The sequence below is a fragment of the Euprymna scolopes genome, chromosome 6 (genome assembly GCF_053919585.1).
Source record: "Euprymna scolopes isolate OS-2025 chromosome 6, ASM5391958v1, whole genome shotgun sequence".
Taxonomy (NCBI): Eukaryota; Metazoa; Mollusca; class Cephalopoda; order Sepiida; family Sepiolidae; genus Euprymna; species Euprymna scolopes.
In genome coordinates this window covers 127,437,683-127,451,019 of record NC_136487.1, presented here as the reverse complement: position 1 = coordinate 127,451,019, position 13,337 = coordinate 127,437,683, and the positions used below count along the sequence as shown (strand labels likewise).

Here is a 13,337-nt window from a genome sequence, read left to right as displayed (position 1 = left end):
GAAAGAAAGGCAGCTCCTTTTTTTGGTATATACCGCCTGGCGAAGATTTGACGGACAGTGATTCCTTAATTCTGATTGGCCAACGACCTGAAACGGGAAGAGACCCAGTCCACGCCCCCACAATATAAGCAGCGAGCCTTGAGAGATTGACAGTCAGAGAGTAAGAGAGTAAGAGAGAGAGCCTTGCTTCCTTGGGTCCGACGAACGTAGATTCCCCCATCGACTGTCCCTGTCAAGTAGATAATTGAGTTGTCTGTCGGAGAGAGAGAAGAGAAAACCTCGCAGTTAACAAGTGGCCAGTCCCTAACTAAACAGCTAACTGCGATTGTACCCTGATTGAATACAAAGAAGTTTAAACAAAAAGAAACGCTTATTGACTTGGTCTCTTCCATGGTTTTTGCATGACAAGTCTGTTTTAGGAAACCGGCCGTGACATCATCGCTGAGGAAACATCAAAACCGACAACCGGGGTCATTCCACCACTGGACGACGCGCGGGTGACGTAAGTGTCACACTAATACGAGGGGCGTGCAATAAGTAATGCCCCTGACAAACTTCCCATAGCAGTAGAGAAACGAAACTTGGCACATTTATTAGTCTTTCTCTGCATAGGAACCACCCAGAGTTATGCATTTCTCCCATCCTTTACTGCAGCTCTAGAGACCGTTTTTGTAGAATACCCCAGGTTGGCCTTCCAACCACGACGTGACTTCAGAAATCAAGGCTGCATCATCTGGGAAACGCTTTCCTTTCAAAAACAACTTCATGGCTGGGAAGAGGTGAAAGTCAGGGGGTGCAAGGTCATGAGAGTAGGGAGGATGGGGAAGTATTTCATAACCACACGCCCGATGTATCTGTCTGAAATAGTACTTGTTTGTGGGAACCACAGGACTTTATATATTGTAAGTAGTCGTGTGTGACTTCAAACTCGTTCAAATTCGTGCTCCTGACCAAGGATTATCTGTATTTTGTAATTAGTCTGGTCGCAACATGTCCACCTCGCTATATACGCATGTATATATGTATATACACAAGGTTCTATATCATGCATTATGGTTAGTATTACAATGTTTTTCTTCTATTTGTATTTCAACACATGTGACAAGTCAGTGTTCGTTGTTTTATGTGTATTAGTTTCGCATTTGAGGATTTCCTTAAATTTTCTGCGGTTTTCATCATTATTGAGAGTTGTATGGATTCGATTTCGCCTTTGATTCTAATTTCTCCTCGTTATTTAAAAATAGTTCAAGGTAGTTCCTAGTGCTCCTACAATTACTGTTATTATATACATTTTCTACATTTTCTATATTTCTTTCAATCTCATATATTTGGAGAGGGTGGACATCTTTTACTGTATAATAAAGTGCAGTGTGTATTTATTTGTATATACATATAAAGTTATATGCATATTAAGTTAAGTATGTGTACATGTTATATACAAGTTAGAAAAGCATTTCATCCAAGGCATGAAAATTGTTAAACAAAATGTTTTTACTATAGGCTTTAAAGGTAAAGGTACAAGATTCAATTTGAAATTTATTTATCTTCAAAGTGCACTTTTATGAATTTTACAAAGTAACTTATAAAAATTTAATTTAAATTGAATCAAAAAATTACCTTGGATTTATTTTATGTAATGTACATTCTGTTGCACTTTTAAAAAATCATTGAAAATGTTATATTTATCATTAATTGCTAGATGAAAGATAATGTTTTTAAATTGCAACAAAATGTGCATTACATAAAATAAATCCAAAGTAATTTCACATTTTTTTTTTGTAACAAAACACTGTTTAGTTCACCGTTAAAAGCTAATGTAATGGATAGAAGTGCACACGTGTTTTCAACTATATTTTTAAAATTTGACCAAAGAATAACGCCGGATTGCTTTAAAATCATATATTTTGATAACCGTAGCTCCAACTAAATATGTAAGAACATTTGTCTTATATTCATAGTTTCATTTTTTTTTAATTTCTAATTGGTTCTGGAATAAAAAGAAAACAAAAAAAAAACTTTGTTTAAGGTCCATTTAATCTCTCCAACTTCACTATCTTACATAATTGTGTGTGTGTGTGTTTCGCCTCCCCCTTTCTCTTAAAGTATAATAGCATATTAGTGAGTCTAGTGTCTTTTACCTCATCTCATTAGTCTGACTGACTATTGTCAGTTGTTTCCCTGTGTGCTCTCTCTCTCTCTCTCTCTCTCTCTCTCTCTCTCTCTCTCTCTCTCTCTCTCTCCCTGTAAGAGAAAAGGAGAGTTTTAAATTTCATTTCATTTTGTGAATCTCCTCACACCACAACTAATTTTTGCAACCCCCTCTTTGTATTTATTTATTAATTACAGGTCTGCATATTCTCTCTCTTTCAGTTTGTATCTATTTCTCCTCACACCACAACTCTTTTTTGCAACCCCCTCTTTGTCATACATGTCTGAAAAATGAAAAAATCTGAATTTTTTTAACAAAAACTTTAAAATAATTTTTTTAGATTAAATTTTTTTTAAACTTCTTTCAGAATAGAAAATCTTTACAATTTAATAAGGAACATATTTCATATAAGTTTCATTAAAAATATTCAGTATATAACGAGAAAAAAAGAGATGAACATTTCAAAAGGCTTGTATAACTGGTTGCGCTCAATAGTAGTCCTCGCTTGCGAAATTCTTTTTTATTGTTATTGTTATTCTATTATGATTATTTAAAACATTTTGTGTCCTGCGCTTTCGCGCGAGGACTAATTTTTATATACAGGATTTTCTCTTAAGCATATAACTGATCATTATGAGTTGTGAACTCACCACCTGAAACTAAATTAAGCAATCATGAAAAATGTCTCTTTTACAGAAGTGTATATCTGTTGAATGTGATCCTGTGAAACTGAATCCCAGCTTAGCACAAGGATTTCATAACCACACGCCCATGCTTCTGATCTGGCGACATGCGACTTGTGGACCGGAGCGTTGTCCTGCAGGAGGAGAGTACCTTTTCTGATCTTGCCCCGCCTCTTGATTTTGATAGCTTCCCTTAATTTCCTCAAAAGTGAAGCATAATAGGCTCCTGTAATTGTGGTACCCTTTGCCAGGAAATCTGTCATCACTACTCCGCCCTGGTCCCAGAAGACTGTGAGCATGACCTTGCCAGCGGATGGCTGCACCCTTGCCTTCTTTGGAGGTGGTGAGTCCAAGTGCTTCCACTGCATTGACTGTGCTTTGGTCTCTGGCTCATAGTGATGGACCCAGGTTTCATCCTGTGTAATCAGTCTTTTAAAAAACTTTGCCTCATCTTCTTGGCACATCTCCAATTTCATCCTCGAGCACTCGACGCGTTCTCGCTTCTGGAATGGTGTGAGCAACTTGGGAATCCACCTTGCAGACACCTTATGCATATGCAAATGGTCATGAATGGTAGTTTCCACAGACCCTGTACCAATCTTGACATCTTCGGCTATTTGGCGATGTTTGAATTAACGATGGTAGCGTTTTACAAGGTCATGTGATGGGGCATTATCACCATAAGTTTCTTTTATTTCATCAAAAGTCTCCTGTGATGTGTGTCCTTTCAAATACAAAAACCGGATCACTGCTCGACATTAAACAGGCTCCATTTCACACCTGACTCAGTTCAAACACCTGTAAAATAGAAACCACGATTAGTTCAGAGCTGTAATTTGCCACCTAACCCGTAGAGATATAAATCAGTGCACATGCAAAATTTCAACTAGATCAGACAACTGGAAGTGGGTCAGGGGCATTACTTATTGCACGCCCCTCGTAACTGGGCCTGTCGAGTGATTGAACCTTGGGTTATCATTGAACTAACACCATGCATATTAAGTTAGGTATGTGTACATGTTATATATTTTTATATACAGGATTTTCTCTTAAGCATATAACCGATCATTATGAGTTGTGAACTCATCACCTGAAACTAAATTAAGCAATCATAAAAAAACGTCTCCTTTAAAGAAGTGTATAGCTGTTGAATGCGATCCTGTGAAACTGAATCCCAGCTGAGCACAAGATGGCCGTTTCTAAGTCGAATGTTAACAAATATATGTTTAGCCACACACATTAATAATCAGATTATGATCATTTAAGCCATTGTTTCGAATCCTATCTAAAGTGTTCTTCATCGTCAACTGAAAAGTTTATTTATTTTTATTCTCGAGTGGTCTTCGGGCTCTGAAAATGTAAACATTACGTTAAAAATAATTTACAAATAAGTGAATTGATACTTTTAGTTAATTTATAAACATATTTTAATGCTTACTAAATTATGGAATTTACTAAAATAACGAGTGTATTTACCGAGAAAATATAACGTAGAGTTCACCGTAAAACTGCAGAATGCAAATTCTCCAAACTACAAAACTAAAGAATCAAATCACTGTCTCACTGGATGTAAGAAATCTATTCATTCAAGACGCATTTAATGAGACTATCGATATCATTATCAGTACAATAATTATTAAATTGTTTATGGTATTGTCTTTGATATACATATGTATATAAATTGGTTGTAAGATATAAATAAATAACTTCTTTTGATGTCTGTTCAGTGAATACAGAGTATGATGATAATTTGAGTTGTGAAATTTAGTTAGTTTGGCCTCGTTTTGTAATTTGTACCAATTTTTCTATTACAGATATCTGAAATAAGAATGGCTGAACATGTCGCACAGTCGCTGAAGGCGAACTACTTTTACAAAATGCGTCCTCATTCATTGTTTTAATGGTGGATTAATTCTCGTTTATTTCTTTACAGATTGCCACCCTACTTGACTTTTATTGCCGCTTCTTGCGTGTTTACTTTCGGGATCAATGGAAAAGAAGGTAGGCTGTTTATTTTGTTATTTTTGTTACTCAACCTAATAATGAATCATGTATATTTATATACATCCAAGGAAAGCATATATATTTATATGCATCCAAGGAAATCATATATATTTATATACATCCAAGGAAATCATATATATTTATATACATCCTAGGAAATCCTATATATCTATATACATCCAAGGAAATCCTATATATTTATATACATCCAAGGAAATCATATATATTTATATACATCCAAGAAAATCATATATATTTATATACATCCTAGGAAATCATATATATTTATATACATCCAAGGAAATCATATATATTTATATACAACCAAGGAAAGCATATATATTTATATACATCCAAGGAAATCATATATATTTATATACTTCCAAGGAAATCATATATATTTATATACATCCTAGGAAATCATATATATTTATATACATCCAAGGAAATCATATATATTTATATACATCCAAGGAAAGCATATATATTTATATACATCCAAGGAAATCATATATATTTATATACATCCTAGGAAATCATATATATTTATATACATCCAAGACAATCATATATATTTATATACATTCAAGGAAATCATATATATTTATATACATCCAAGGAAATCATATATATTTATATACATCCAAGAAAATCATATATATTTATATACATCCTAGGAAATCATATATATTTATATACATCCAAGACAATCATATATATTTATATACATCCAAGGAAAGCATATATATTTATATACATCCAAGGAAATCATATATATTTATATACTTCCAAGGAAATCATATATATTTATATACATCCAAGGAAATCATATATATTTATATACATCCAAGGAAATCATATCTTTTTATATACATCCAAGGAAATCCTATATATTTATATACATTCAAGGAAATCATATATATTTATATACATCCAAGGAAATCATATATATTTATATACATCCTAGGAAATCATATATATTTATATACATCCAAGGAAATCATATATATTTATATACATCCAAGGAAATCATATATATTTATATACATCCAAGGAAATAATATATATTTATATACATCCAAGGAAATCATATATATTTATATACATCCTAGGAAATCATATATATTTATATACATCCAAGGAAATCATATATATTTATATACATTCAAGGAAATAATATACATTTATATACATCCAAGGAAACCATATATATTTATATACATCCAAGGAAATCATATATATTTATATACATCCAAGACAATCATATATATTTATATACATCCAAGGAAAGCATATATATTTATATACATCCAAGGAAATCATATATATTTATATACATCCAAGGAAATCATATATATTTATATACATCCTAGGAAATCATATATATTTATATACATCCAAGGAAATCATATATATTTATATACATCCAAGGAAATCATATATATTTATATACATTCAAGGAAATAATATACATTTATATACATCCAAGGAAACCATATATATTTATATACATCCAAGGAAATCATATATATTTATATACATTCAAGGAAATCATATATATTTATATACATCCAAGGAAATCATACATATTTATATACATCCAAGGAAATCATATATATTTATATACATCCAAGGAAATCATATATATTTATATACATCCAAGGAAATCATATATATTTATATACATCCAAGGAAATCCTATATATTTATATACATCCAAGGAAATCATATATATTTATATACATCCAAGGAAATCATATATATTTATATACATTCAAGGAAATCCTATATATTTATATACATCCAAGGAAATCATATATATTTATATACATTCAAGGAAATCATATATATTTATATACATCCAAGGAAATCATATATATTTATATACATCCAAGGAAATCATATATATTTATATACATCCAAGGAAATCATATATATTTATATACATCAAAGGAAATTATATATATTTATATACATCCAAGGAAATAATATATATTTATATACATCCAAGGAAATCATATATATTTATATACATCCAAGGAAATCATATATATTTATATACATTCAAGGAAATCATATATATTTATATACATCCAAGGAAATCATATATATTTATATACATCCAAGGAAATCATATATATTTATATACATCCAAGGAAATCATATATATTTATATACATTCAAGGAAATAATATCTATTTATATATATCCAAGGAAATAATATATATTTATATACATCAAAGGAAATCATATATATTTATATACATCCAAGGAAATAATATATATTTATATACATTCAAGGAAATCCTATATATTTATATACATCCAAGGAAATCATATATATTTATATACATTCAAGGAAATCATATATATTTATATACATCCAAGGAAATCATATATATTTATATACATTCAAGGAAATAATATATATTTATATACATCCAAGGAAATCATATATATTTATATACATCCAAGGAAATCATATATATTTATATACATTCAAGGAAATCATATATATTTATATACATCCAAGGAAATCATATATATTTATATACATCCAAGGAAATCATATATATTTATATACATCCAAGGAAATCATATATATTTATATACATCCAAGGAAATAATATCTATTTATATATATCCAAGGAAATAATATATATTTATATACATCAAAGGAAATCATATATATTTATATACATCCAAGGAAATAATATATATTTATATACATCCAAGAAAATCAGCAGGCATTTTGTCTAATGATTTCCTGTGGGAAATAAACATGAACGTATATGTGTAGCTAAGTTTTCATAATATATGTTCATTCTAGTAACAAGCTCTACTTGCACTATCGAAGTTAATGTTAAAATATATATACAGAATATATCATGTCACCTTTTAATATATATATATATATATATATATATATATATATATATATTAAAAGGGAAATAGACATGAACGTATCTGTGCAGTTTTTTTTTACATGGGGGTCACCACTTATCAAGGCCCAGGAGGCACTCGGGGATAAGGGTTATTGTGTGTACAGTAATCAATCGGATAGTATCGTAGTAATAGTATTGGGGATTTGATAAGGCGTCTTACTTAAGGAAGCGGTTCATCAGGAATGTATTTGTGTTGGACTTGAAAACATCCAAGTTGAATTCGAGGGGGGGGGACAGGAAAGCGACAGAGAGTTCCACAGCCGTGCTGTTCTAATAAAGAAGCTTTGCTCATGGAATCTACGTTTTGATTTCGGCACGGATAAAGAGTGGGGAAAATTATTGAGAGTGGTTTCAGCTAGTCGAGTGTTTTTCGTGAAAGACTGGCGAGGGGAGACCAGAGAATGGAGCTCAGACGAGCACGTCATGGAAATAACGATAAAACAAAGACAGGCTCGCAACTTCTCTTCTGTGGGAGAGAGGTTGCAGGGAAGAGAAAATGGCATCACCCACCAATCACGAAGTCTATTTTGTACTCTGTCAAGGCAGGATAGGCTGTTTTTTAGCAGCTCCTGTCCAGATGTGGCAGCAGTATTCCATCCTTGGACGTACTTGGCTTTTATATAGACAGAGAATTGCATCATTAGTGAGATATCTTCTGGAGCGGTAGAAGAATCCCACCATTTTCCCAGCGATCTTGGCCACAGATTTGATGTATGTGTTCCATTTCAGATCTGGAGTAAAGGTCAAACCCAGAAGCTTATCAAAACATGGGGCCTCTTTAGCCGAGAGCCATCCATTTCAATCGATGCCAGATGGGGATCAGAGCTTTTATGATGTAATGATAGGAGCTTGGTCTTAGCTGCATTAAAGGTAACCAGCCACCTCTTCCCCCACTGAAATACGCGTTCAAGATCTGAGGAGAGAGAATCAGAGAGAACGTTTTCATTTGTGGCCTTTGATGTGTTGCCATAGATAGTCGTGATGTCAACGAATGATTTTAGTATGTGTTTTGGGAGGTCATTGATGTAGATCGAGAAGAGAATTGTGCCCAGGATGGACCCCTGAGGGATTCCAGCATTAATACTGTGGGCCTCTGATTTCTGCCCAGCAACCACTACTCTTATGAGTCTATCAAAGAGAAATGATTTAATGATTGAGAAAACATTTCCAGTAATTCCGTAGCTGGAAATCTTGTGAAGTAGGCCCTTATGCCATACCTTATCGAAGGCCTTTCATATTTCAAGAGCAATTGCGCTAGAAATACAGCCTTTGTCGAGAGATACGCTAATCTTATGAGATATAACCCTTAGCACATCTGCTGTAGATCTAGCAGAACGGAAACCATATTGCGTATCACTAAGAAGGTTATTTCTGTTGAGGTGGTTGACTACTTCTCTATTAAATATGGATTCCAGCAACTTACTCATGACACACAGGAGACTTATTGGTCTGTACTGAGAGGGAGATGACTTATCACCTGAATTCTTAAATACAGGGCATACTGATGAGATTTTCCAGGGTTTTGGAAAGCACTTCTCCTTAAGGCAACGCTTAAACAGTTTGGTCAGTATGGGGCAAGTTCTGGCTGTAGCTTTTTAACACTATAATTGGAATACTCTCAGGGCCAGTTGCTTTACTGGAATCAAGGTTTTTGATTAGCTTGGTGACCTCACGCACAAATATTTGTCTGTTACCTAGCGAGTTGTGTGTTGTAGGAGGAAATACGGGGAGTTGATGGCCTTCGTCGCATAGGGAAGAATTTGCTGCAAAGTTCTTGGCAAATAGTTTGGCCTTGTCGGATGCTGACGAGATGACCTCTGGACCATTGATTTCTGTGTGCAATGGCAGCAGCACATTCAGAGGGGAACCATGGCTGGCTGTTGGGTTTTTGTTGGAATTTTTTGCATGGTATGAATTGGTGTATGCCTACGAGTAACCATTCGTCCAGGTCTGATAATATAGAAGACAAATCCGATAGTATTGGGCACACGGGTGGGCTCGCGAACAATCTGAGTGAGGTCATAAGCAATGGCAAAATCATAACAGAACCTCCCCTCACCATCAGTCTTATTTGAGTGGGTCAGCCATTCCACATCGTGGACATTGAAGTCACCACAAATGTGAATGTTAGCCGCGGGATGAGCAGACAGGATGTGGTCAATTTTCTCTGATATACTCTTAAAGATAGTAACTCCGCTGTTGTGGAGGCGATGGAGGGCAAATATAAATGCAGTGGTGTAAGCAAGTGCAACCCGGAAGGACATATAAGGTAAATTAGGGTCTTTTCTGGAGATATCCCTGCCACACAGGAAGCCATCTTTAATGTAGGTACATATCACATGCTCATGGCGATCTTGGGGGTCAGATTTATATGTTAAGTTAGAGTATCCATTAATTATGAACTCATTTAGGGAGGTGGTCGGCCCTATTTCAGTTTCGCTTAGAAAAATATGTCTGGTTTTGTCTCCTGGAAGGTTGGAACGTAGACCCCTGACGATGGAGAAGGAGACATGGTAGTAGGGGTCTACGTTGGAGGATGGGGTTCTAGGTTTATTTATGGGTTTTTTTTTTAGATATTTCATGTTGAGTATTTTGGGATTTGTGGAACAGGTCAGCATACTTGGTTAGAGCAGTACAGAGAGGGAAAGTAAGAGAGAAAAAACTGGAAGATTTTTTTTGTAGCACATGATAAGGTAAAGCCGTAACAATTACCCACTAGTATGGCATCGAGAGGCCCCACCAGAGACTACTGCATGGTCCAGAATCCATTCAACAAATGGCAATACAGCAGCCCCAGTACTTTGCACTTGCTGATAGGACAGCCTCCTTAGTGGTTAATCCAAGGTTCGGGTCCCTGACTATCAGGCGAGTAACGTCAGCCCAGATGAAAACGTTTACCTCCAGCACCCTTACTAATGACATGGCCGCAAAGATAGACATAGAGACAGAAAATTTCCGCCAACTAAGTTTTCATAATATATTTTAATTCTAGTACCAAGCTCTACTTGCGTATTAAGCACTATCGAAGTAAATGCTAATATATATATATATATATATATATATATATATATATATATATATATATATATATATATTTGCTTCTGATTCCGTTTGGATTCTACAAACTAAAAAAATATAGTATCCTGTGCCCCATTAATTAGGTTACATGTTTTCGAGTACATATCCATATTTTATCACGAACGTAACTGCCGAAATATCAATAAATGTCACATTACACACTGCTGCTAAATAATGACAATCCTTTACCAGAAAAAGAATAAATATTTTTGTTCTTTCAAGATTTTAACGTGCGACGCACAAATAAAAAGACGCCTATACATTGAAAAGTTAATTTTCTCTTTACATTAATGAAGTAATCTTGATTTTCCTATCTTAACTCTGACAGCACAGAAATATAAACAAAGACTATATATATATATATATATATATATATATATATATATATATATATATATATAATTCCAGTATGATCTACTGAATTCCTAAATAAGTCATGCCTAAAAGAGATAGAAGGATTTTTCAGCGAACCATAAAACATACTTTGCCATCTATCTTTATCGTACCAACTTCTCGATTTGATTGGCTGATCACGGTCATTATTTATATTAACGGTTTACTTTTGTCAAACGCATATGGAAATTATAAGAGATGAACATGGTGTTTAATCAAAACCTTGTCCATTAATACAAGGGCAATATTACATTTCACGCACCTTTTTAACAATTCAAAGCTTTTGATAGATAATTATACAGTAATTAAAAATGGATTGCGTTTCCGAAGAAGCTGAAAAATCGTCTTCTTTTTTTTTTTTTTTTTTTTGTTACAACGTGAACGTCACTTTTATTATTATCGCTACACTATCGGGGTCCCTAGGCACCAAAGCGAATAAGCGTCTGGATCATTGTTAAGAGTGGCTGTCCTTGCTGATTGAAGTATATTGCTGGTCCTGCGCAGTTTTAAGACGTCCATCCTCCTATTTTTTACCTTCTCTCTTTTTGAAGAAGTTAGTTAATTGCAAATTGCCCGAGGTGAAAGGATACCGGCGCAGCTGCCCAGACATTATTTTCTCTCATATGCTGAAAACAATGGTAGGACATTTATAAATAAAACGTTTTAGTTATATGATGAACGTTCAGAAATGCAGAAAAACCATTTATTTAAATCAGAACATATTTATCTAAGTAATCTTATTAAAGTACTTTCAGAAGTTAAGGTTATAAGGGCGGTGTATCTGTAAAACTCATCAAGTAGTTTGTGAAACACTTCGATTGTATGAAAATTTCTTGTGAACTCAGTCCCTACAACATAATTGTACTCTCTTTGAACAGCAGAGTTACTATACGTTATTCCTCATCCGCTGGTTAGATTAAAATATATTTTAGTTCGACTTACATGTTCGGTACAACATTTATATCAAATGACATTTTTAAAATGAGATTTTCTGCACTACATCATTAGTGATCGGACGATCTTATTCCAATAGAAATGTTAGTGATAACGGACGTACGAACATGAAATTGTCTTGACGTACTATTATATATAGATAGAATTATATAGATAATAATACTTTTATGATTATATGTTTCGAATTATATATATATTCTTTATTCTTTTTAACAGGTGCTGCTCCACCGCCGTGAGTATTCTACAACGCAATACACATTCTTTACATTTTTTACTCTTATTCAACACAAATAAGGCAAACAGTGCTATTTTGATGTAAGAGCTATTATTTTAGACCATAACAACAGGGACATTAGGTAGTGAGTTGATCAATCAGATGCATGTTCACATTGCATTTGAACTTCTGCATGTCAGTACAGTCAGAGAAGCAGTAGACCGAGTGGGAATTCTAAAGTCTAGCAATTCGAAGAAACTATTGCGGTATCTATTAATCTCTACAGTGAAGGGGTGGGATTTTGCTGCTTGTCGCATTAGTCGGAGCGTGTACAAGTGCTATGTCTTCGTCAGAGTACATTCCATTAAAATACTTGTAAAACAGACATTAAAGATGCAACATTCCGGCGAGAAATGAGGGTCTGGAATTTGATTTCTGTTTGTCTCTCTCTTGCTCTTCGAGTGCGTGTGCTGTGCTGCATGTGACTTCTAAAATTTTATATTATTTTCAACATTAATCGACGGAATGGAGAATATACAGATTGAATAAATTAAGAGTGGAAATTGAAAACCATGAGGAGATCGTGGATCGAAAACGATTGCATTTATCTAAATATTCAAGATAATTCTTTATCATAATGATCCCTTATATATTGCCCACAATTGAAAAAACAATGAAAAATGTCCCGAAAATAATATTTTAATATATTAATACGTAATAATAATTTAATATATGAATATATAATTGTACACTTGAATAAAATGACACTGAAACACTTGTAGATAAAGATTTTTAATTATTTACTATAATAATTATTAAATATCTACAGACACTAGTGTTTCATCCTTTCGGGATACTTCAGTGCAGTCGATAGATTCAAACCCGGCGATAGAAGCCACCCCTGCCTTCATTAGCAA

The 13,337-nt window shown here is 33.5% G+C and overlaps 1 protein-coding gene across 1 annotated transcript in view; it reads left to right on the top strand.

Annotated features, from left to right (window-relative positions):
• LOC145277949 (salivary peroxidase/catechol oxidase-like) overlaps window positions 1-13,337 on the top strand; it is an 85,560-nt gene that overhangs the window by 7,386 nt on the left and 64,837 nt on the right. Inside the window, exons 2-3 of the mRNA XM_080130046.1 lie at window positions 4,766-4,833; window positions 12,423-12,438. Coding sequence (XP_079986172.1) covers window positions 4,766-4,833; window positions 12,423-12,438 — 84 coding nt within the window. The remainder of the gene's footprint in view (window positions 1-4,765; window positions 4,834-12,422; window positions 12,439-13,337) is intronic.